This window comes from Pavona decussata, unplaced genomic scaffold (genome assembly GCF_977016875.1).
Source record: "Pavona decussata unplaced genomic scaffold, jaPavDecu1.1 SCAFFOLD_302, whole genome shotgun sequence".
Classification (NCBI taxonomy): domain Eukaryota; kingdom Metazoa; phylum Cnidaria; class Anthozoa; order Scleractinia; family Agariciidae; genus Pavona; species Pavona decussata.
This window is the reverse complement of record NW_028145698.1, coordinates 1,429,715-1,456,070: the sequence shown is the minus strand read 5'-3', so window position 1 is coordinate 1,456,070 and position 26,356 is coordinate 1,429,715. Positions and strand designations below refer to the sequence as shown.

The window sequence follows — 26,356 nt, the reverse complement described above, 5'->3', positions numbered from 1 at the left end:
CTTGAAGCTGAGTCACACAAGCGGAATGCGGAAAAAAATGCAGTTGGGAAGCAAAACGCTGACTTGACCAAATTAGCAATATCTGATTTTCAATAATTTGAAATGAGGCAACAAATGATTCATTTCAGCTGTTTCTTCATTTTTCCGTGCTCTAATTGCTTCTTGAACAGCAAAAAATGGATTATGCTCCTCTTTGACCTAATAAAACAAGGTTAAATTAGCTAAAATGAAATCGCATAATTTGCCGCATAATAGACCTTTCTTGCCGCATAATGAGACTTAAAAGTGTCGCATAATTTCCAAATTTTTTTTGCACCCTATCAGAAGCCCTGCTTTGAAAACCATTGCCTTTAAAGAAATCACTCTTGGTTTGAGCATATTTCTTTGGTCAAAAACCATGCTGAAGCTCATGTTTGGTTTCCATCCTTCCTGTGGCCATCTCATTCGTATCATTCCCTGAGAGACATTAGCAAGGTGGCATCCACTTGCTATTGCAAATTAAAATTACCTCCTTTCACTAATCTTAACAAGAAGGCTGGGATTACATTACATTTTGACTAGATAAGAAATGGGGGAGCAGGGATGGCACAGTGATGAGAGCACTTGCCTTCCATCAATGTGAACCGGGTTCGATTCCCGGACTCTACGTCATGTGGGTTAAGTTTGTTATTGGTTCTCGTCCTCGCTTTAAGGGTTTTTCTCCGGGTTCTCTGGTTTTCAACCCTCCACAAAAAGCAACATTTCCAAATTCCAATTCAATCTGGAATCTGAGGGCCACAGGTTTGTCAGTCGTCAGACTGTTAAGTGTCCCCCTCGTTAAACAAAGTTGATTTATGTCAAGGTTTAATTTTGTACTCTTTGTTTGATTGGTTTATCTTCAGAGTCTTCCAGTGCTGAGCATTATGAAAGCAGTTCTGGTGTGCCTGATCACGAAACAAACTCTCCAAACATGGAATCACAAAAATTTGTAGAGGTTAGTGTTATTATTACAAATGTTAATTAAATGCTTGTTGATCACCAACTGAAATAAGCAAAAAAAAAAGTCTTCTTGAGAGTAGAGTTACATTGTACAAGAACTAGGGTCCATTGACATGTTAGACAAAAATCAAATAATTATGATTAAAATTTATATTAAAAAGGCTAAAGAAAGGAACGAAAATAATAATTATTATTATAAAGTACATTATGTAACGACCTTGTATAATCTCTTTGGAATAATACATAAGTATATTATTTTAGATTTGTAGAGTTTTGGTTTAAGAATTTTTTAATTTTTTTGGAGGTGGGGCGGGAACTAAGTACTAAGTACTAAGGCCCTGTTCAGACTAGGTGACCATGCCAGGGCCCTGTGCCCAGCCACTTAATGCTTGGTGCCCAAGGAGCAGTCATATTCTTATTTGTCAATATAACAATCTCCATTTTGTTTACTGTCGGGAAGCACAGGGGAAAAGCATGGCAACTGACAGACGAGTACCCATGGTAATGACCAGTGTCATTGCACTACCTGTGATTGATCATGGTACTGAGATTTTCACTTGAACACCAAACAAAAGCTATCGTCTGTATGTTCAGACTATTGCCTGTTCCAAAGAATGTTACCTAAACACCTAGTCTGAATGCAGCGAAAGTCTCATGAGGAGCACTGTGATTACTCGACTGGAAAAGAGAGCATCGGAAACTCAACTGGAATAATCTTACAGAAAATGTTATTTTCCTGCTCTGGTAAAGACATAAATGTTAAGAGAATTCCAAAACTCAGGACAAATTATTAATAACATTTGTATATTTCATTCAAATCACTCAAACTTCATTGTCTTCTTTGGAGTGATTTTTAACAGAAAAAAAATTAATTATTGCAGTACACCAATGCAATGTTATGTAATCGCATGAGGCCGAGTAGAATTAAGGATTCATTTTCATATGTATTTTCAAAGTTTTTGCAAATTGCGAAGTCGTGCAACAAATAATTTTTTTGCTGTTTCTTGTAAGAAATGAAAGTTCACTTTGAGGAATTTCCTTTGTTGCTGTAGCACTTAATTTCCAAGTATTTTTTTGGCACAATTTGGTTTAAAAAGTCAAACCCCAAAGAACTTGAAAGAAGTCATTGTTGCCGCAGCACATTATGAAGAAACCGACTAAATGTAGAAATTGGGTGCTCAGATAATCAGTGGCAAGAAAATGCCCTCTGTTTCGACCAATTGGCATTCAGTAACTTAATGCCCCCTATGTAATAAAGACAGTTATCCTTTTTTCTACAGGATGAGAAAGATGCTCAAAAAGTAGATGAGGAAGAAAATGCAGAAGATGAAGAGCCTGAATTTTGGGATGATTTTCCTGAGGCAATTCTTGATGACTTAGGCAAAGAACAGCCTCTCCCAGAACCACGTGAAAAGTCTACAGTCTCCAAGAAAATGACATCCCTGCTCCAGTGGTTGACGTTCTTTTTATCCTTCTCTAGCAAGCAAATTGCAAGATTAGCAACAATGGGCTTGAATGGCTTCTTCGTTTCCTTTTTCAGTTCTTGCATCTGGTTGGCACAACATGTCATTGTGGATATCTTGTTAAATTCTGCACTATGTTCCCAACTTCCCTTTATGTTCTATCAATGACAACTGGTTAACTTGACCATGATGATTTTGTTAAATACGTGGTGTGTCCCAACTGCTCATCCCTGTTTGACCCTGGTGACTACACTCAACGAATTGGAGGATTCAAGGATTGTTGCAAAGTGCTGTACGCACAAAGCTTTTAAGAAGGGTAAGGGAGCAAGGGAATGTGGAGCGAGGCTGGCAAAAAGAGTTGTGCCGTCAAACGGAAAGGAATGTCTTTATCCTTTTAAAGTGTACTGTTTTAACAGCGTGATAAACCAGCTTGAGACCTTGCTGAAAAGGCACAACTTTGCCGACAAGTGTGAGCATTGGAGACAGCGAGAAGTTACAAATGGGCTTATCAGTGATATTTATGATGGCCAAGTATGGAAGGATTTTTTAACGTTCAAAGGACAAGACTTCTTAAAATCACCAAGAAGGTTAGCATTTGGCTTAAATGTGGACTGGTTTCAGCCCTATTGAAGACGAAGTGATGTTTCAGTGGGAGTAATTTACTTGTCCTACTCAACTTACCAAGGGAAGAGCGCTTTAAGTGGGAGAATGTAATTCTTGTTGGTGTCATACCAGATATGGAAACTATGCCCAAGAGTATAAAACCCATTTTTAAAGCCTTTAGTAGATGAGATGCATATGTCAGCTCATGGACGACTGGGCATCAGTGACTGGTAAGACATAAACTGCCTTAAGCTGCCAAGTGCATACAAATTGATGCCTTTGGATTCCGATGATCACCAGCTCCTAGCAGAAACCTACCAAGCTATGTACCCTGAGAAGCACATAGAACAGGGCATGGTCAGTGAAATGTGTAGAAAATATAGTTCTATCATATTAGCTGGAGAGAAGATTAGTTCTACATGTATGTTGGAATGCAGGTCCCTTCGATCAGCAAGGGTGATGGCTTCATGGGCAGATCATGATGATGAAATTAAACCTACAGCAGCGATTAGACCTGGCTTTCTAAAATTTTTCGTAGTGAGAACCATCCAATTCGAAGAGGATATCTACCGGAAGCATGTTTTTGCATGTGTCAACTGCTACAAAGAGGATTCGCAGAGGGAACTTTATCGTCGCCCTGTGGAGATCTGGAAATTAAGAACTTTTAATCAACCTGGACCTGCAAACTTTATGCCTGTGCAAAGATGCCATTGTAAGTTTGCTGCTGCATATGAGGAAATTAATGGAGTTGAGAAGCAGATAGTGTGTTCAATCCAGCGCACTTTCTGCTAATTCTATACATGTATCTATGTACCATGATGTATTTTCACGAGGGAGATTCTTAAAGGTAAGTAAATTATGATGTTGTTACTAGGAAACATTGCTTAACATCATATCTTGGAAATTCAGATTAGCTGTTTGGCCATGTTTGTTGCATCAGAAAGATTTGAAAGTTTTCTATTCACAATCATATTTGGTCTAGCTAGGCCATTTGCATGGACACACTTCGCCTTGAAAAGTAGTTCACAGTTGTCGATATGCAAAACATGGTGTGTTCATTTATTAGAATTTCCGTGATGTGAATAAGCACAATGTATGTCAACATTTTCTATTTTGTAGCATTTTTGTCTTCATTAACAGTAATTATTTAGGTCAAATTATAAAGAAAGGCTGGATTCTCTCTGATTTGGAGAAAAAGGTGGGTAATCTACCTCCCTTCCTTTGAGTTTAGCCAGTTGAGGGCGAAATGTAGCCTAGTTCCTAGGTCTCTTTCTGTCTTTCATCTCGGTCTATCCATTTCGGTTACATCGCAGAAAGGAAATAATTTGGGAGGACCTGGGAGAAAGCCACACACCTGCCCGACTAGGCGATGTAAAATGCCTTAGCCGGCCATGAACAATGGCAATTTTTGAAAGTTAGATTTGTTCGCCCTAGGACGTCTTGCCTAGGTACATCAGTACTTTAGAAAATGCTACAAAATAGTGAAGTATGACATAATACTGTTAGCAACAGGAGTTCTGTAGGTAAAAGTCTTGTTAAGCTGGACCTATTTAAAGAGAATGGAAGAGACAATATAGGTCTTCTTTGAATGCATCAAAGTGGGCTGATACCAGTTTTTCAAATTAATATCATACCACGATAAGAGTAGCAGTTGTTTACCCATTTTGAGTTACCGTAACTCAGGTCTAAGACTCAAGCTCAGGTTAACGTTATTACTCCTTAAGTACTCTTTAAATAAAATACAATTTAGCTTCTGTTAAAGAACAAAAGATTAATTTTTTATCTAGAAAATGATGGCATGCTTTATACAATTCTTTCTGTAATACTACAGATTGTTAATTGAAAACTGCAACACTCTTGTATGGAGTTACACAACTTAGCTCAATATAATTATACATATATATGTATGTAATTAGGATCTTATTATTGTGTTTATTTTCAAGACTAGGAAAAATTGTTTTACTTTTAGGGGTGTGGCCTCAAAGGAAGGATTTTTAGGTTTAGAAGTTACAATAGTGCCAAGGACTTTTTGGGATCAGTTTTAAACTTGCTATTTTTCTTGTTATAGGTAGTTTTTTTTTGTCCTGGCTTGGTTAGACCTATGGATATTTTTGTGTATTCAACTACCTCTTCATTCGCACGTCGACGCCTTTTTCAACCTGAGTTTCAGGCCTTCCTAAGGGGAAAGGGTGGGGGGAAGGGGGTTGGTGCCTCTTTGAGACGCCAGTACGTTTCAGTACATTATGTCTAATTGCAATTAACTATTACTGTAGACTAGGGTGTAGGTTGTCGACTTGACCAGATTTAGGACTGTAAGATTTTACTCTACAAGTTAGATGTTTTCAAATAAAACGTTCTTGTTGTATTGTAAATACGCGGCCTTTAGAATCGCATTGTCTGCCTGTGAGTATTAGAAGTTCTACACTGCAGAGTTTATTGCTTTTCCCATTTTTGTATAAAATCCCATTAATTCTTTTTGAATCGCTGAAGATAGCGCTTCCTCACATTTCTGAATGTGAGGAATGTCATGTAATTCCAGTTTTGCATTTATTTAATCCCTCAGCAACCATTTTAATAAGACCAGGATTAATTCCTAATTCTTTTCCAGCTTTGTATGTGCTGTGATAATAATTGATTTCATTTGTTTCACAATTTGTTGCTTTCACACATTTTACATTTTTATGATTATTAGCTGCAAATCCATAATCTCGATTCTTTGCTGATTTCAAACAATTTTCTTGTTGTGTCATAATTTGTAAATTCTTAATTCGATTATCATCTCTAATGTCATTTATATGGTCAATTACCTTACCATCTGGAATAATACCATGAAAGCATTCATAAACGAATCTATGTACAAAATTTGTTTTTTGTTTCTTATTATTCATTTTCAAAAAAATTTGCATATAACCATTATAATTTTTACGACCAATTAATTTTCTCATTGTTTGACAATTGATTACCTTACCAGACTTTGAAGCCGCATAATTGGTATAAATTGGATGTGTATAATATCTTTTTTCATTATAAATAACATAATTTTTGACCGTTTTTGGTAATAATGAATTCTCACCAGACACATAATCCATATATGCTTTGTCGGATATGATAATATTATGTGTTGGGTTTGACATAGTATATTGAGAACCAACAGTCTCAACCACATCCAGATTTTGCAATGATGGGATACTGGATCGGTCCCTTTTTGCTTGTTTCATTTTATGTGGCATCAAGGCCTTCAATTCCATTTAATTTTCATGAAATTGGAGGTCTCATATATTTTCTCTAATTTTTATTTTCTCACTTTTTTTACCAATAATGTATACTATAATTATCTCTTCATATAGTTTAAGAATTGACTTTGTATCAAAACTGTCTTCCAAAACCACATCATTCATAGTCAAATCAAAATGTTGATTAAATTAGCCTTGTATTCAACATCATTAATCCCTGTAAAGTGGAAAATCAGTGTCGTCCATATCGTGACACATTCTGTAATACATCTTATTGATTAACCTGTTTTCTGTGCGTGTAAACTCACAATCATTGTCTTCCATTGGTGGAAATTCCATTAATCTATTGACTGTTTGCAATTCTTCTTCAGAGTATGAGCTGTTAAAAAAGGCTTTTCTGGCTTTGTGCATGTGTTTCATATTTTCAGAGGCTGTTACCAATTGCAAATTTTCAATTGAATTGTTCTGGCGATTGGAATCAATGTGATTTACCTGTATTTTAGACGGAATATGTGTCTGATTTACGGCCTCATAGACGAATCGATGAGCGGGGCATGTATTGTTACGTCCCGGAGAAATTATAAAATAGCCGTTCTCAGACAAATATCCTTTTCTTGGTTCCAATCTTTTTCGGTTGATTATGTAACCATCATCTGAGGCTCCGTAATTTTCAAATGTTGGATGAATAAAATATGTTTTATCATTGTGATCAAAGGTGTTACTCATTTTTCGAATATAAATAAGGTTACATAAAATTGAATAACCGGTTTAAACCGGTTTTGAAAAACCTAAATTTAGGTTTTTGAGAAACCTAAATTTAGGTTTTTGAGTTTAGGGTTGAATTCAAAGGCTGAAATAGTATTTTATGTAGTTATTGGGGTGAGATAATGTGTGGTTTATGGGGTTTAGGAAAAATATTGGATTTATAAGGATTTGTATGGGATTTTTTTATCATTTTTTGAAAAGTGAGCTGATACCCTCAAACATCTAACTACTAATCCTGATTGCAGAAAATATATTGAAATTTCTCAAAGGTAATTACAGCGGAACAACCAGTGTATACAGAGTATGTACTACCATTTGCAAACTGTTATTTATTATAGGAGACACAAACGCAACATTTCTTTTTAAGCAACACCAGCCACGCGATTATTATTTTACAGACAAAAGGAGTTATACTTACAGGTCCCGCAGCTGGGTATTGTTAGCAAAAACTCCTTTGGGCAGTTCCTTCAGCTCGTTGTCAGCCAAGTTCCTGTCAACAAAAAATCACATCTTGATGATTGCTAATATGTGACTTATTCTTACTTAAGTTGTGTAGTATAAGCTACACATGTCCATATTTACTACTGTAGGTTAACCAATTTATTTTTTGTCTAAATGAATAATAATCGCAAAGCCTTATTTGAAAATCATTAATCCTCAAAGGAGCCAAAGGCTAAGTAAATTTTATACCAACATGTACATGATAATCGAGCTTCTTTTACTTATCATTTGTTCATGTTAATCGTTGAGTTTTCTCCTATCATGAAAGGCTTTAAACAAAATATAGGGTAAGAATAGGGTATTCTGTTGTCCTAAAAACTGTTCATTCAAAAAGCAGTTGGCCATACAACTTCCTGCCAAATAAACGAACGTCAGCGGCGCAGGCTTCACATACTTAGGTGTGTCATTCGCATTGGTTGCCCTGTGGTGGAGCGTACGGACTGACGGACGCACAGTGAAGTCGTAATCAAAACCCAGATTTCAGGCATTGATAGGATACTATATTTTGTTACCCATGATGCTCTGAGCGCACGCTGCAGCTGCGCTATAAATACATGTATAATGAGGGCAAGAGTGCGATCCTGCGTGACCTTAAACTGGTCAACAGTAGAGGCAGCATTCGCTTGAATCCCAAATGTAAGATATTTAATTACCGTCTTCTCAAAACTGAATGCGATTTAGGAATGACCCACATTCGAAATTATCAACCATGAACCTTAACTGGTAAGAAATAAGAAGTACACTTCGAGCCGCAGGCGATAAGGGTGACTGGTGTCCTTACTACGTTTTACGTCCTCTGTGCGTATCAGTCCCACGGCAGAATGAAATTTGTCGGACGATGAGATTAAATCTGTTTGTTTCATACAATAACCAAGATATTTCGTGAGCGAGCATCACCTTTACGGAACTGAGTCAAAAACTTTCAATCAAACTTTTAAACTACTACACACATGCAGTTATAATCCTCTAAATTAGAGTATAATCAAAACAATTTTAAAAAAGCAAGTTATTATCGTTTGTCTCACGATGTAATCACCTTGAGATATAATTTGGGACGTTTGGACTGCTTAGCGCTAGTCTTTGTCAGACAATGAGGTTGGACAATGCTTCCACAAATTGGACTGTCAATAAAACACCTTAAACCTAGTAATGCTGTCATTCGTGGTATGTTAGGAGCAGATCTTCAGAACTGTGGAACTGTATTTGTCAATGTAACTTGGAATGAGATCACCAAGAAGGCCAAGTTTTACGTCACTAAACATGACTATGATCTTATTCTTGGTCTTGATTTTTGCAAAATGTTTAAGCTTGTAACTATCTCTCCTATATGCACACTTCAAAGTGTATCTTTGGAACCCAACCAAGAAAAGGCCGTTTACATTACTGATGAATCAGAAGTTGATTATCACAAGCTTAAAAGGAAGTGGAAGGAACATCTACTTCTTGGGAGGGAAACAGGTGACCCTCTAAAACATTTGAAACAAATATTCCCAGAAACCTTTGACGGTCAAGTGGGTCTTTTTGAGGGTGAGGCTAGCCTAAAGGTCTCCCCTTATGCAAAACCAGTTCAGCTTTCCCCCTCTTGCTGTACCATAAAGCATTATGCCAGAACTTAAGAAGGAACTGGACAAGATGGAGCAAGAAGGAATCATCCGACCCAGCGCAGAAACGACTGAGTGGGTTCACAATATAGTAACTGTCGTTAAGAGAGATAGATCTCTACGCTTGTGTCTTGATCCAAGAAACCTAAACAAGTACCTGATCTGCAATGTTCACTACACTGCGTCGTGGGAGGAGGCTCTTCACAGTTTCGAAAATGGCCAGTACTTCTCCACCCTGACGCAGAAAGTGGCTACTGGACTAAAAAACTTGATGAAAAGAGTCAAATTCTCACCGCATTTAACACACCCTTTAAGAAATACTGCTTTGTGTACTTACCCTTTGGGCTCTAAGCGTCATCTGAAATCTTCTGTAAAGAAATTGATCAGGTTATTTCTGGTGTCCCTGGCACATTTCCCGGTGCAGATGATGTTAAAGTGCAAGGGTCCACAGGGGAACGTCACGATATTCACCTAAATGAGCGAGCATGCAAAGCAGGGCTGAAATTTAACCCAAATAGGTGCTGCATCAAGAAACAGGAAGTCGAGTACTTTGGATGTATCATCACTCCACAGGGAGTAAAACCGTTTCCAAAGAAAGTCAACAGCATTGCAATGCTAGCTGCTCCTCAAGATAGGCAAGAGCTACAAAGCCTCCTTGGTACAGTGAATTTCATGTCAACATTTATCCCAAACAACACATCTGATGCGAGGCCTGCTAAAACGTGACGTGCATTTTTTTATGGACGAGCGATATGCAAAAGTAACTAGACACCATCAAGAATGAGATTACTAATGCTGTTCAGCTTACTCACTATGAACCCAACAAGTCAGCTGTTATTAAAACCGATGCATCTCTGAAAGGCTTTGGTGCCGTTCTGTATCCAAGACGGCAAACCTGTACTTTTTATCAGTAAGGCACTTACTCCTGCTGAAGCTAACTACTCCAATATAAAACGGGAACTGTTGGCAGTCCTGTTTGCCTGCGAGAAACTGCACACTACACTTTTGGGTGGAAACCCATCGTACACACTGATCACAAACCCCTACAGAACATCCTTCTGAAACCAATTAGCCTTGCTCCAGCCAGATTGCAGAGGATGTTATTGCGTCTCCCCAAATAGGACATCCCAGTGGTGTACATTGGATCCAAGAGTGTGCTTCTTGTTGATACACTCTCTCGTCTTGTTGAACAAGGCAGCACCAGAGAAATCCCTGGTTTAGACGTCAGCATTGCACAAGTCCTGAAGCATCTGCATCTGCATCCATACTGGTGTTTCCGTGATAAATTGACAATTCTTGACGGAATCATAATGAGAGGCAACAGAGTTGTTATTCCTACAAGTGTGAGAACTGCAACTCTCAATCGCCTACATGACGCACATCAAGGTCACACTTCAATGCTTCAACGTGCAAGACGCACTGTCTGTTGGCCAAAAAATACAGGATGACATTTACAGACATGGTTCACAAGTGTGATAAATGCCAAAGGCATCGCAACAAGATGCCCAGACCTCAAAAGAGACAGCTCTCAGCAACACGTCTAATGGAAATCCTTGGCATGGGTTTGGTTGACTTTCGAGGTAAACATGCCTTAGCGACAGTTGAGTACTTCTCTGGCTTTCTCACTTATGATACTCTTGAGAGCGAGACAACCGGAACTGTCACAGGAAGTTTGGACTGCCTGAGGAGATCATTTCTAACAACGGCCCATGCTTTAGATCTAACAACTTCCGACGCTTTTGTAACCAGCTTGGACACGTAACATCCAGCCCATACTACCATCAAGCCAATGGAAGAGCAGAAAGGGCAGTTGCAACAATCAAACAGAACCTAAAGAAGAGTGCCAGTGACATCGACATCATCAAAACTCTGAAAACTTACCTTGACACTCCTGTGAGTGACACTCTACCATTACCTGCTGAACTGTTCCATAATAGGCGAATCAACACCCGTCTCAGCATGGCTATGATACCAGCGCCTCTAACTGATCAACAGAAGACCCACGTTAGCAACAAGTGTTCAGCACATCTGAAGTCATTGAAGCAGGGCAACAATATGTACCTGCCAAGTCAGCTCATCCGGTTCACCGCTGACAGTTCAGATGAGCGGAAACCAGGACATATTTAGTCCAAAGATATCACGCCAGACTCATATTGGATCACCAATAACGAGACCAGTAGAAGGCTCCGACGTAACAAACATGACATAAAGCCACGCTACATCACCTCCGACCGGTTAGCTCAGTTGGTAGAGTGCCGGACTACCGTGCGGGAGGTGCGGGTTCAAACCCCGGCCGGACCACCACTTAGGGTCTTTAAATAACTGAGGAGAAAGTGCTGCCTTTGCTCTGACATCTGCAAATGGTTAGACTTTCTAGTCCTCTCGGATAAGGACGATAAACCGTAGGCCCCGTCTCACAATCCTTGTTTGTAAATAACTCTGTGGGACTTTAAAGAACCCACTCACTGTTCGCAAAGAGTAGGGGGCGTAGTTCCCGGTGTTGTGGTCTGGTCTTTGTGCGTATATTATCATGGTTGGGTGGGAAAATGCTCGGAGATATTAGCTGCATTAAGCTACTCTACAATCCGAGGGTAAATAAAGATTGATGATGATGATGATCACCATCACACAGCAGCGACCAAAGCCACAGGTACCTGTAAGATACCCGGCTCACCTCTCAGATGATTATCCAGCCTCAGCAATTCCTGAAGTGCAAGAACTAGTGAGCCCATCAGCAGATACACGTATCACTTTGGCAAGTCACCACCTGCCAGTAACAACCAGAACGCAGCAACGCCAAAGAACAATCCTGATGTTCGAAAGATCAGAACTCCAGCAGACCTAACACCAATGCTAACCAGACCACGTTCTGGGCGTCTTATCAAGCCAACCAGGAATCCAGACTTTGTATTACTTTACCGGACATTTGTGGACTGTTTGAGACCACAAAGACTTTTTCGGTTCAGTTTCGTATGAACACTTTTGACATTTTGGTTCTAAAACCATCTTAAAAGGGGACATGTTATATGCTAATAAACGTTTCGTTACATTTCATGACTTTTACATGATGCCAACTTTAGAGTTTTTGAACCTCGTGCTTTTTGCAGCAGTAATGTTTGTTTTCTTAAGCTGTAAGTCGAGCTAATCTTCTAAATGAAGTAACTACGGAAATACAACATCGCCAAAACTTAAAAGGAATAGATGAAAACAAAAACAAAAGAAAAGAAAAAATGAGTGCCAAAAACGTTCTATTCCTCATTGTTTCTTCGTTTGTTGACAAAGCAAAATGAATTCGAGAAAATGAGAGTAATGTTTATGGGAAAAAATCCCTCAAACACGGAGTTCCGAAATAAGGTGAATCACCAGCCGTCCTTCAAATGAAAATGTAAGAGCTCAAGTTAATAAACTTTGAAATCCATTCGCTTTGTGGATCGAGGAACGTACGACTAATCTTTTGATGGCACTGGGAACAGAATTTAAGCTTACTATGTTAAAATAGAACACCACATACAACCAACAAAAACAAGACAAAACAACTTGTAAATGAGAAAAGAACCGTTTAATACCAATGGTTTTAAATAGTTTGGTCAGTTGTGAGTTAACACTGACGTTTTCAACTATCAGTTGCCATTACATTTGAAACTAGTTTTAAGTTTTTGATTGAAAAGTGATTCACACTTAGTTATTAAATTAAGGCTACACGCGAGAATGACTTTAGGAAAGATAATTTTATTTTTATTTTTATTTAATTCAATATTTATCCAGGGGCATCCAATTTAGCAGAGCTAGTTTAAATGGAGCCCTGACACAGCACAAGACAAAACACAAAACATTGAAACAAAAAAAAAACAAATAAAAAACTAGACAAATAATTAAGTTATAAATGCAGCATGTACCGCGGGCGTTACTGCTTAAGGTGGCACTTTAGTTTGGTTTTAAATTTACTGAAGGCCACTACCACCACATAACCACCATATTTCTCAGCAAGCAGCAGTTTGGGTTTACAGACAAAGGAGTAGTTATACTCACAGCCAATCTAGCCGTTTATTGTTAGTAAAAACTCCTTTGGGCAGTTCCTTCAGCTGGTTGTTATTCAAGTACCTACCAACCAAAAAAAAAAAATGCGGATTTTCCAAGTTCTTAGTAAGTTTACAAGATATCCAAACACTTTATTGGCTAAAACTTTTAAAAAACATGACCTCTTCAGTTTATTTAATGATTGACTCGACAAAATAGTCGTTACTTCTAACTGCTTCGGAATCCCTTTTACTTAAAACCAAAGAGACTGTCAATATGCATCATTTATCAGACGCTGAAACACTTGTAAATGCCGGGATTTGTTTTTATGATTCCTGCTCTCAGGAATATGTGAAATACGTAAAAATGTGGAATCTCCAAGTCCCTTGGATGGGGGAAAAATCTTTCCACTTCAAGATACCACGCCCAAAAGCCCCCCAATTTCTAACCATCCGTTAAAAGTGCGAATATGTCGTGATTCAAATTCCCGCATCCCAGAATGAACCGGAGCGGACGACCAATAAGGAGCCTACACGCTTAATGTTACACTGTATACGCTTATAATCGTAAACTGCAAATATACTTCAAGTTAAAATGTTGTAAAAGAAGTGAACTTTGCGCTGCGATAAAGTGTTTCTTTTTATCTTTGTCTTACCAATCCTAGCATCGGATCCCTCGCTTCCCACGTGACCGATTCCCATCTACCCTCCCCAAAGAGCCTTACATGCAGGCTACTGCTAACGTTACGGGATTTGACCAGCTGTTAAATTTTACAACGAACTTAAACCAGCTGGATGGAAAGAGTTCCCACAAAGGAAGTACATTCTTTGTGCAGGATGACTTTCACAGTTCAAAAGGTCAATTTCTCAAAACTTCTTCATGTATCACTTTTGAATTTTCAGGTTATCTAAGATTGCCGACGACTTTTAACTTAAAGGCAGTTCCGCAAATGATACCAGGCGTATCCAAGCGTAATTTGTACGCGTTGTTTTGACAGCCGACATATTTTCACTTTGATTGGTATAAGGGCGGTTTGTTCGAAAGTGTCCGCTCGATTTGATAAGAAATCTGGTGAGCTCTGCAACATATTTCCTGAATCTAGACTCGTTTCGCTCAAACCTGTGCGTCAAAATACAGAGAATATTCTTGTTTTGATACTGCCGGGCCACAAAATTCGCCGACAGGTGGTAGCGTGCAATCCAGTCTTTTCGGACTGCATTAAATTGCAGCTTGCATTGTCAACAAAAGAATGTAAACAGACATTCTTCTGTTAAACTAAATGCTTTGATGTAGCTCTCGTTTCCCCTTTGGTTACAAATTTATCATCAAGATGCTGTTCCCGTGTAAAATGCTGGAAGGCTTATAAAATTCCACATCGAACCTAAAAAAAGATCTTTCAATTGCTTTCACAGCTCAATAAATTTCTACTGTTGGTTTTTTTTTCCTTTTTTAGATGACCACGTCATTTGAATTGTGTAAAAAGGAAACAGAAAGACAAAACAAAAAGACAAAGAAAAAGAAAAAAGAGCAATAGAGAATATAAAAAAAACAACAACACCAACACGAAACAACTTTTAAATGAGAGAAAAGGACTGTCTAAGACTAACGCTTTCAAATAGTTTGGTCAGTAGTGACTTAACACTGACGTTTTCAAATATCAGTTGCCATTACATTTTAATATAGATTTTAGTTTTCGTTTGAGAATTGATTCACACCTCTCCACTGAATTAAGGGTGCACGGGAGAATATAATTTAGAAAAGTTAAACACAACATTACTCAACAAGCAGCACTAGCCCCTCGAGTTTGTTTTACTAACAAAGGAGTAGTTCTACTCACAGCCAGTCTAGCCGTTTATTGTTATCAAAAACTCCTTTGGGCAGTTCCTTTAGCTGGTTATTATTCAAGGACCTACCAACCAAAAAAAATTGGATTGTCCAAGTTCTTAGTCAGTTTAAATGATATCCACAAACTTTAATGGCTAAGACTCTTTAAAACAGAGCCGCTTAAGTTGATGGAATGAGTGATTCGACAAAATAATCGTTTCTTCCGACTTCTTCCCTTTTACTAAAAATCAAAGGGACAATAAGTATGCAGAATTCGTCAGACACTGAAACACTTATAAATTGCGGGATTTGTTTTAATGATTTTTCTTTTTCTTAGGAATATGTGAAATATGTGAATATGTGGAATTTACAAGTCCCTTGGATGGGGAAAAAAACTTTCCACTTTATGATATCACGCGCACAGGCTACGTTTCTAGTCGTCCGTTATAACTGCTAATATGCCGTAATTCCAATTCGCCGTGCGTTACAGAATTAAAGGCCATTACAGAGGACGACCAATAAGGAGCCTGATGTTTACTGTTGCACTATACAAGCTTTTAATTGTAAATTGTAAATACAATTCAAGTAAAAATGTTGCAATAGAGTTGGACGTTGCGCTCTGATACAGTGTTTCTTTATATCTTTGTCTTACTGATCCTAGCATCGAATCCCACGCTTTCCACGTGACTGATTTCCTTCCACCCTCCACTGTTCTAGAGCCTCACACACAGGCTACTCCTAACGTTACAGGATTTCACCAGGTGTTAAATTTTTCAAAGAACTTATGCCACCTGAATGGAAAGAGTTGCTACAAAGGCGTGCTTAGTTTTTAAAGGCTAGTTCAAGTTCTCAAAAACTACTTTATCTACAAGTTTCGAATTTTGAGAAAGTTATAACATTGCCGGGGTCTTTCAACTTAAAACCGGCTCACATGATACCAGGTGTATCGTAGCGTAGATCGTACTTGTATTTCGACATCATTTTTTTTTTCAACTTTATTGACATTGTAGCTTTTAAGAAAGTGTCTGCCCGACTTAATAAGAAAACATGGTGCTCTTCAACATATTTTCTCAATCCGGACGCCTTTGGCTGTAAATCGTCTGTCAAAATACACAAGAGAATCGTTTTCCGATACTCTGGAGCCGCCAAATCTGCCGAAGGATAGTAGCGTGTAAACCGGTCCTTACGGAATGCATTAAATTGCAGCTTATCAGCAAACCAATGTAAACGAAGATTCTTGTATTGATATAGATGGTGGAATCGAACTCCCGTTAACCCTTTCGTAAAAAATTTGCCAACCAAATACTGTTGAGATGTCCACTAGCTACGGGAGGGCTTATCAATTCCGCATGCATCAAATATAACTAAAGATCTTTTAATCGCTTTCGTAACTAAATCAATTTCCTCTTTTTTTTTCTTTTAAAGATGCCCCCCCCCCCCCCCCCTCCCTTAAATCAAACGGGACACTTTTAAACGATCACGTCTTCTGGCAGGTAAATTTTAGACTCCTTTTCAGTTTTTTATTGAGAATTCGTCCATGCATAGTTATCAAATATAGGCTGCACATACGAATTTATGATAGGAGACACAATATTTATTTTTAAACAACTCTAGCTCCTCGATTAATATTTGACAGATAAAGAAGAAGTTATACTTACACCCCCTGCAGCTGGATATTGGAAGCAAAAACTCCTTTGGGCAGTTCCTTTAGCTCGTTGTCAGTCAAGTTCCTATCAACAAATAATCACACCTTAATCGTGTTTATCGTGTGACTTATCTTTACTTAAGTTGTGTAGTAAGCTATAAATCTTTATTAGTGTTGGTTACCAATTGATTTTTTTTTTGTCTAAATAAATAATAATCGCAAGGTGTCGTTTGAAAATCATTTAATATCCCCAAAGGAGCCAAAAGCTAAGTAAATTTTATACCAGCACACTTATTATAATCATACTTCTTTCATTTATCATGTGTTAACTGTTAAGTTTTCTCCTATCACAGACAGCTTTAAAATAATTTATGTAAAGACCTTAACTTGTAAAACTATTAAAATATTTAGAGACTCTCTAAACAAAGTTGCAGTTCCATTTCCTCCATCGTTCTACATGATCGCTTGTGCATTTTATATATTCATTTTTTTTTTCTTGAATCAAGGTTTTCCAGGGAGTTTTAACCAATTGTCTGCAAGTGACCACTTCTGAAACAGTTGTCAATGTTTCTTCCCTAAAGATGAGAAATTAACTGTCACGCCCGCTTATAATAATAATAATAATAATAATAATAATAATAATAATAATAATAATAATAATAATAATAATAATAATAATAATAATAATCCATATGATAGAGGTGATAACGTCTCATCGAAGATCTGTTTGCTAATTATAGCGATTTCTAAATTGGAAGAGTAAATAAGGCCGCAGGTCGGATGGTCAAGGAAATTACGCTTGTGGTCATTTGAAGTAATAGATGCTTTCTTCTTTACGAGTTTTTAAATTCGGTCGTCAAATTTGTTAGCATGAATTGAGACATGTGCTTATGTGAGAGATACTTTCTAATAGATAGAAATGAGTTAAAATCGAGCTGTAAAGATTCCAGAAAATTTTTGATGAACACTAACATCAATTCAAGTCCCCTCCCTTTCTAGTGAGTAAGGGGGAAGCGGACTAGAAATTAATCTTCTTTTAATTGGTGGATTTGGCCGTGCATCACTGATCGAGGGGGAGAGTACTGAGAAGATCCTGATTGCAGAAAATATATTGAAATTTCTCTCAAAGATTTCCACTATAAGTTCAATAATCAGCCACGTTGCCAGCGTGTTTTTCTACAGTGGCAGAGTAGTTAGGGTATCCGACTGGTAATCTGGAGATCATGGTTCAAATCCTGGCTGAATCACATTTTCAACCATTCCCTTAGTTGCATTGATTTCCGTTCCCAGATTAACTGTTATATGGCTATGGCGCTGCGGCTTAGGCCCCAGGGGCCAACGAATTATACCGATTATGCTGTACTCATGAAGAACACCTACCAACTCGCGGCCGAAGATTGATCTCTTAAGGAAAATACAAACTTGTCTGTACGTGACACCACGTGCAATTGTTAGATTTTTTAACCGTACGTAGTATGCGATACACAACCAAAGGTGATTACACCGGATCAACCAATGTATACAGAGTATGCGCTACCATTTGCAAACTGTAATTTATTATAGGAGACACAAACGCAATATTTCTTTTCAAGCAACACTTGTCGCACGGTTATTATTTAACAGACTAAGAAAAAGTTATACTTACAGCCACTGCAGCTGGGTATTGTTAGCAAAAACTCCTTTGGGCAGTTCGTTGAGCTTGTTGTAAGCCAATTTCCTATCAACAAATAATCACACCTTGGTGATTGCTATTATGTGACTTATTTTACTTAAGTTGTGTAGTATAAGCTATACATGTACATCTTTACTAGTGTTAGTTAACCAATTTTTTTTAATCTTAATAAACAATAATCACAGGGTCTTATTTGAAAATCGTTTATCCTCAAAGGAGCCAAAAGCTAAGTAAATTTTATACCAACATGTCCATGATATTCATGCTTCTTTTATTTATCACATGTTCATGTCAATCGTTGAGTTTTCTCCTATCATGGAAAGCTTTAAACAAAATATGGGGTAGAACCGTAATATTCTAAGACTATAAAGATATTAAGAGACTCTCCAAACAAAGTTGCAGTTCTATTGCCTCGATTTTTCTACATGGTCGTTTATGCAGAATCCCATTTTTTTTTTAATGAAGTTTTCCAGGTCTTGTTAACAAATCGCCTGCAAGTGACCACTTCTGAGACAGTTGTCCATGTTTCTTCTCTGGCCGCTAATAAAGAACTGCTCCATGTGATAGAGCTTTAAGGTTTAATAAGGCCGCACGTCTGATGGTCGTGGAAATTAGGCTTATGATTATTTAAAGCGATCAATGCTTCTTTCTTCTATTTGAAATGCTTCTTTCATGCTTCTTTTATGCCAGTTGTTCAATGCGGTTGTCTAATTTGTTAGCATGAAATGAAACTTGTGCTTATGTAAGATAATTCTTTTAATATATAGAAATGAGATAACATCGAGCTGTAAACATTTCAGAAAATTTCTGATAAGAAACGCCATCAATTAAAGGCAATCGATTTCTTGTCCCCTCCCTTTCTAGTACTTTTAAGGGGGGGGGGGGGGGGGCGGACTAAAAATCAATTTAATTTAATAGATTTGGCCGTCCATAACCGATCGAGCGAACAAGTAGTGAGATAATCCTGATTGCAGAATATATATTGAAATTTCTTTCAAGCTTGCCACTACTGATAAGTTCAATAATCAGCGACGTTGCCAGCGTGTTTTTCTTCAGTGGCCGAGTGGCTAAGGTATTCGACTTGTAATCTAGAGAACCAGGTTCAGACCCTCATGGCTGAATCACATTTTCAATCATTGCATTACTTGCATTGATTTCTGTCCCCAGATTAACTGTTATATGGCACCGTGGTTTAGGCCCAGGGACCGACGAATAATACCTTTTATGGTGTACCCGTAGAGAACACCTACCAAGTAGCGGCTAAAGTTTGATTTCATAGGGAAATTAAAAACTGTTGTGTACGTGATATCAGATGCAATTGTTAGACTTTTTAATCGTACGTAGTATGCGATACACAACCAAAGGTGACTACAGCGGAACAACCAGTGTATACAGAGTATGTACTACCATTTGCAAACTGTTATTTATTATAGGAGACACAAACGCAATATTTCTTTTTAAGCAACACCGGCCACTCGATTATTATTTTACAGACAAAAGGAGTTATACTTACAGGTCCCGCAGCTGGGTATTGTTAGCAAAAACTCCTTTGGGCAGTTCCTTCAGCTCGTTGTCAGCCAAGTTCCTGTCAACAAAAAATCACATCTTGATGATTGCTAATATGTGACTTATTCTTACTTAAGTTGTGTAGTATAAGCTACACATGTCCATATTTACTACTGTAGGTTAACCAATTTATTTTTTGTCTAAATGAATAATAATCGCAAAGCCTTATTTGAAAATCATTAATCCTCAAAGGAGCCAAAGGCTAAGTAAATTTTATACCAACATGTACATGATAATCGAGCTTCTTTTACTTATCATTTGTTCATGTTAATCGTTGAGTTTTCTCCTATCATGAAAGGCTTTAAACAAAATATAGGGTAAGAATAGGGTATTCTGTTGTCCTAAAAACTGTTCATTCAAAAAGCAGTTGGCCATACAACTTCCCGCCAAATAAACGAACGTCAGCGGCGCAGGCTTCACATACTTAGGTGTGTCATTCGCATTGGTTGCCCGGTGGTGGAGCGTACGGACTGACGGACGCACAGTGAAGTCGTAATCAAAACCCAGATTTCAAGCATTGATAGGATACTATATTTTGTTACCCATGATGCTCTGCGCGCACGCTGCAGCTGCGCTATAAATACATGTATAATGAGGGCAAGAGTGCGATCCTGCGTGACCTTAAACTGGTCAACAGTAGAGGCAGCATTCGCTTGAATCCCAAATGTAAGATATTTAATTACCGTCTTCTCAAAACTGAATGCGATTTAGGAATGACCCACATTCGAAATTATCAACCATGAACCTTAACTGGTAAGAAATAAGAAGTACACTTCGAGCCGCAGGCGATAAGGGTGACTGGTGTCCTTACTACGTTTTACGTCCTCTGTGCGTATCAGTCCCACGGCAGAATGAAATTTGTCGGACGATGAGATTAAATCTGTTTGTTTCATACAATAACCAAGATATTTCGTGAGCGAGCATCACCTTTACTGAACTGAGTCAAAAACTTTCAATCAAACTTTTAAACTACTACACACATGCAGTTATAATCCTCTAAATTAGAGTATAATCAAAACAATTTTAAAAAAGCAAGTTATTATCGTTTGTCTCACGATGTAATCACCTTGAGATATAATTTGGGACGTTTGGACTGCTTAGCGCTAGTCTTTGTCAGACAATGAGGTTGGACAATGCTTCCACAAATTGGACTGTCAATAAAACACCTTAAACCTAGTAATGCTGTCATTCGTGGTATGTTAGGAGCAGATCTTCAGAACTGTGGAACTGTATTTGTCAATGTAACTTGGAATGAGATCACCAAGAAGGCCAAGTTTTACGTCACTAAACATGACTATGATCTTATTCTTGGTCTTGATTTTTGCAAAATGTTTAAGCTTGTAACTATCTCTCCTATATGCACACTTCAAAGTGTATCTTTGGAACCCAACCAAGAAAAGGCCGTTTACATTACTGATGAATCAGAAGTTGATTATCACAAGCTTAAAAGGAAGTGGAAGGAACATCTACTTCTTGGGAGGGAAACAGGTGACCCTCTAAAGCATTTGAAACAAATATTCCCAGAAACCTTTGACGGTCAAGTGGGTCTTTTTGAGGGTGAGGCAAGCCTAAAGGTCTCCCCTTATGCAAAACCAGTTCAGCTTTCCCCCTCTTGCTGTACCATAAAGCATTATGCCAGAACTTAAGAAGGAACTGGACAAGATGGAGCAAGAAGGAATCATCCGACCCAGCGCAGAAACGACTGAGTGGGTTCACAATATAGTAACTGTCGTTAAGAGAGATAGATCTCTACGCTTGTGTCTTGATCCAAGAAACCTAAACAAGTACCTGATCTGCAATGTTCACTACACTGCGTCGTGGGAGGAGGCTCTTCACAGTTTCGAAAATGGCCAGTACTTCTCCACCCTGACGCAGAAAGTGGCTACTGGACTAAAAAACTTGATGAAAAGAGTCAAATTCTCACCGCATTTAACACACCCTTTAAGAAATACTGCTTTGTGTACTTACCCTTTGGGCTCTAAGCGTCATCTGAAATCTTCTGTAAAGAAATTGATCAGGTTATTTCTGGTGTCCCTGGCACATTTCCCGGTGCAGATGATGTTAAAGTGCAAGGGTCCACAGGAGAACGTCACGATATTCACCTAAATGAGCGAGCATGCAAAGCAGGGCTGAAATTTAACCCAAATAGGTGCTGCATCAAGAAACAGGAAGTCGAGTACTTTGGACGTATCATCACTCCACAGGGAGTAAAACCGTTTCCAAAGAAAGTCAACAGCATTGCAATGCTAGCTGCTCCTCAAGCTAGGCAAGAGCTACAAAGCCTTCTTGGTACAGTGAATTTCATGTCAACATTTATCCCAAACCTGACCAAGAAAACACATCTGATGCGAAGCCTGCTAAAACGTGACGTGCATTTTTTTATGGACGAGCGATATGCAAAAGTAACTAGACACCATCAAGAATGAGATTACTAATGCTGTTCAGCTTACTCACTATGAACCCAACAAGTCAGCTGTTATTAAAACCGATGCATCTCTGAAAGGCTTTGGTGCCGTTCTGTATCCAAGACGGCAAACCTGTACTTTTTATCAGTAAGGCACTTACTCCTGCTGAAGCTAACTACTCCAATATAGAACGGGAACTGTTGGCAGTCCTGTTTGCCTGCGAGAAACTGCACACTACACTTTTGGGTGGAAACCCATCGCACACACTGATCACAAACCCCTACAGAACATCCTTCTGAAACCAATTAGCCTTGCTCCAGCCAGATTGCAGAGGATGTTATTGCGTCTCCCCAAATAGGACATCCCAGTGGTGTACGTTGGATCCAAGAGTGTGCTTCTTGTTGATACACTCTCTCGTCTTGTTGAACGAGGCAGCACCAGAGAAATCCCTGGTTTAGACGTCAGCATTGCACAAGTCCTGAAGCATCTGCATCTGCATCCATACTGGTGTTTCCGTGAAAAATTGACAATTCTTGACGGAATCATAATGAGAGGCAACAGAGTTGTTATTCCTACAAGTGTGAGAACTGCAACTCTCAATCGCCTACATGACGCACATCAAGGTCACACTTCAATGCTTCAACGTGCAAGACGCACTGTCTGTTGGCCAAAAATACAGGATGACATTTACAGACATGGTTCACAAGTGTGATAAATGCCAAAGGCATCGCAACAAGATGCCCAGACCTCAAAAGAGACAGCTCTCAGCAACACGTCTAATGGAAATCCTTGGCATGGGTTTGGTTGACTTTCGAGGTAAACATGCCTTAGCGACAGTTGAGTACTTCTCTGGCTTTCTCACTTATGATACTCTTGAGAGCGAGACAACCGGAACTGTCACAGGAAGTTTGGACTGCCTGAGGAGATCATTTCTAACAACGGCCCATGCTTTAGATCTAACAACTTCCGACGCTTTTGTAACCAGCTTGGACACGTAACATCCAGCCCATACTACCATCAAGCCAATGGAAGAGCAGAAAGGGCAGTTGCAACAATCAAACAGAACCTAAAGAAGAGTGCCAGTGACATCGACATCATCAAAACTCTGAAAACTTACCTTGACACTCCTGTGAGTGACACTCTACCATTACCTGCTGAACTGTTCCATAATAGGCGAATCAACACCCGTCTCAGCATGGCTATGATACCAGCGCCTCTAACTGATCAACAGAAGACCCACGTTAGCAACAAGCGTTCAGCACATTTGAAGTCATTCAAGCAGGGCAACAATATGTACCTGCCAAGTCAGCTCATCCGGTTCACCGCTGACAGTTCAGATGAGTGGAAACCAGGACATATTTAGTCCAAAGATATCACGCCAGACTCATATTGGATCACCAATAACGAGACCAGTAGAAGGCTCCGACGTAACAAACATGACATAAAGCCACGCTACATCACCGCCGACCGGTTAGCTCAGTTGGTAGAGTGCCGGACTACCGTGCGGGAGGTGCGGGTTCAAACCCCGGCCGGACCACCACTTAGGGTCTTTAAATAACTGAGGAGAAAGTGCTGCCTTTGCTCTGACATCTGCAAATGGTTAGACTTTCTAGTCCTCTCGGATAAGGACGATAAACCGTAGGCCCCGTCTCACAATCCTTGTTTGTAAATAACTCTGTGGGACTTTAAAGAACCCACTCACTGTTCGCAAAGAGTAGGGGGTCTTTGTGCGTATATTATCATGGTTGGGTGGGAAAATGCTCGGAGATATTAGCTGCATTAAGCTACTCTACAATCCGAGGGTAAATAAAGATTGATGATGATGATGATCACCATCACACAGCAGCGACCAAAGCCACAGGTACCTGTAAGATACCCGGCTCACCTCTCAGATGATGATCCAGCCTCAGCAATTCCTGAAGTGCAAGAACTAGTGGGCCCATCAGCAGATACACGTATCACTTTGGCAAGTCACCACCTGCCAGTAACAACCAGAACGCAGCAACGCCAAAGAACAATCCTGATGTTCGAAAGATCAGAACTCCAGCAGACCTAACACCAATGCTAACCAGACCACGTTCTGGGCGTCTTATCAAGCCAACCAGGAATCCAGACTTTGTATTACTTTACCAGACATTTGTGGACTGTTTGAGACCACAAAGACTTTTTCGGTTCAGTTTCGTATGAACACTTTTGACATTTTGGTTCTAAAACCATCTTAAAAGGGGACATGTTATATGCTAATAAACGTTTCGTTACATTTCATGACTTTTACATGATGCCAACTTTAGAGTTTTTGAACCTCGTGCTTTTCGCAGCAGTAATGTTTGTTTTCTTAAGCTGTAAGTCGAGCTAATCTTCTAAATGAAGTAACTACGGAAATACAACATCGCCAAAACTTAAAAGGAATAGATGAAAACAAAAACAAACGAAAAGAAAAAATGAGTGCCAAAAACGTTCTATTCCTCATTGTTTCTTCGTTTGTTGACAAAGCAAAATGAATTCGAGAAAATGAGAGTAATGTTTATGGGAAAAAATCCCTCAAACACGGAGTTCCGAAATAAGGTGAATCACCAGCCGTCCTTCAAATGAAAATGTAAGAGCTCAAGTTAATAAACTTTGAAATCCATTCGCTTTGTGGATCGAGGAACGTACGACTAATCTTTTGATGGCACTGGGAACAGAATTTAAGCTTACTATGTTAAAATAGAACACCACATACAACCAACAAAAACAAGACAAAACAACTTGTAAATGAGAAAAGAACCGTTTAATACCAATGGTTTTAAATAGTTTGGTCAGTAGTGAGTTAACACTGACGTTTTCAACTATCAGTTGCCATTACATTTGAAACTAGTTTTAAGTTTTTGATTGAAAAGTGATTCACACTTAGTTATTAAATTAAGGCTACACGCGAGAATGACTTTAGGAAAGATAACCACCATATTTCTCAGCAAGCAGCAATAGCCAGTCGTGTTTGGGTTTACAGACAAAGGAGTAGTTATACTCACAGCCAATCTAGCCGTTTATTGTTATTAAAAACTCCTTTGGGCAGTTTCTTCAGCTGGTTGTTATTCAAGTACCTACCAACCAAAAAAAAAAATGCGGATTTTCCAAGTTTTTAGTAAGTTTACAAGATATCCAAACACTTTATTGGCTAAAACTTTTAAAAAACATGACCTCTTCAGTTTATTTAATGATTGACTCGACAAAATAGTCGTTACTTCTAACTGCTTCGGAATCCCTTTTACTTAAAACCAAAGAGACTGTCAATATGCATCATTTATCAGACGCTGAAACACTTGTAAATGCCGGGATTTGTTTTTATGATTCTTGCTCTCAGGAATATGTGAAATACGTAAAAATGTGGAATCTCCAAGTCCCTTGGATGGGGGAAAAATCTTTCCACTTCAAGATACCACGCCCAAAAGCCCCCCAATTTCTAACCATCCGTTAAAAGTGCGAATATGTCGTGATTCAAATTCCCCCATCCCAGAATGAACCGGAGCGGACGACCAATAAGGAGCCTACACGCTTAATGTTACACTGTATACGCTTATAATTGAAACTGCAAATATACAAGAGAATCGTTTTCCGATACTCTGGAGCCGCCAAATCTGCCGAAGGATAGTAGTGTGTAAACTGGTCCTTACGGAATGCATTAAGTTGCAGCTTATCAGCAAACCAATGTAAACGAAGATTCTTGTATTGATATAAATGATGGAATCGAACTCCCTTTAACCCTTTCGTAAAAAATTGGTCAACCAAATACTGTTGAGATGTCCACTACGGAAAGGCTTATCAATTCTGCATGCATCAAGTATAACTAAAGATCTTCTAATCGCTTTCGTAACTCAATCAATTTCTTCCTTTTCTTTTCCTTTTAAAGATGATTTCTCTCCCCCCCCCCCCCCCCCCGCTCAAAACCAACGGGACACTTTTAAACGACCACGTCTTCTGACAGGTAAATTTTAGACTCCTTTTCAGTTTTTGATTGAGAATTCATTCATGCATAGTTATTAAATAAAGGCTGCACATACGAATTTATTATAGGAGTCACAATATTTATTTTAAAGCAAATCT

The 26,356-nt window shown here is 38.7% G+C and overlaps 2 protein-coding genes across 2 annotated transcripts in view; one reads left to right on the top strand and one right to left on the bottom strand.

Moving 5' to 3' along the window:
- LOC146454408 (uncharacterized) overlaps window positions 1-26,356 on the bottom strand; it is a 204,412-nt gene that overhangs the window by 36,677 nt on the left and 141,379 nt on the right. The window contains exons 13-14 of the mRNA XM_085095547.1: window positions 19,816-19,887; window positions 7,461-7,532 (exon numbers count right to left, since the gene is read on the bottom strand). Of these exons, the coding sequence (XP_084951673.1) occupies window positions 7,461-7,532; window positions 19,816-19,887 (144 nt within the window). The remainder of the gene's footprint in view (window positions 1-7,460; window positions 7,533-19,815; window positions 19,888-26,356) is intronic.
- LOC146454414 (uncharacterized) lies at window positions 874-4,032 on the top strand. Its single transcript, XM_085095569.1, has 2 exons — window positions 874-973; window positions 2,259-4,032. Exons 1-2 carry the CDS (start codon window positions 950-952, stop codon window positions 2,607-2,609), a joined length of 375 nt encoding a protein of 124 aa, XP_084951695.1. The 5' UTR covers window positions 874-949; the 3' UTR covers window positions 2,610-4,032.

Coding starts and splice junctions, on each gene's coding strand:
- LOC146454414 (XM_085095569.1), top strand. CDS start 950: ATGGAATCACAAAAATTTGTAGAG. Junction 974..2,258: donor AATCACAAAAATTTGTAGAG/GTTAGTGTTATT, acceptor TTTTTTCTACAG/GATGAGAAAGATGCTCAAAA.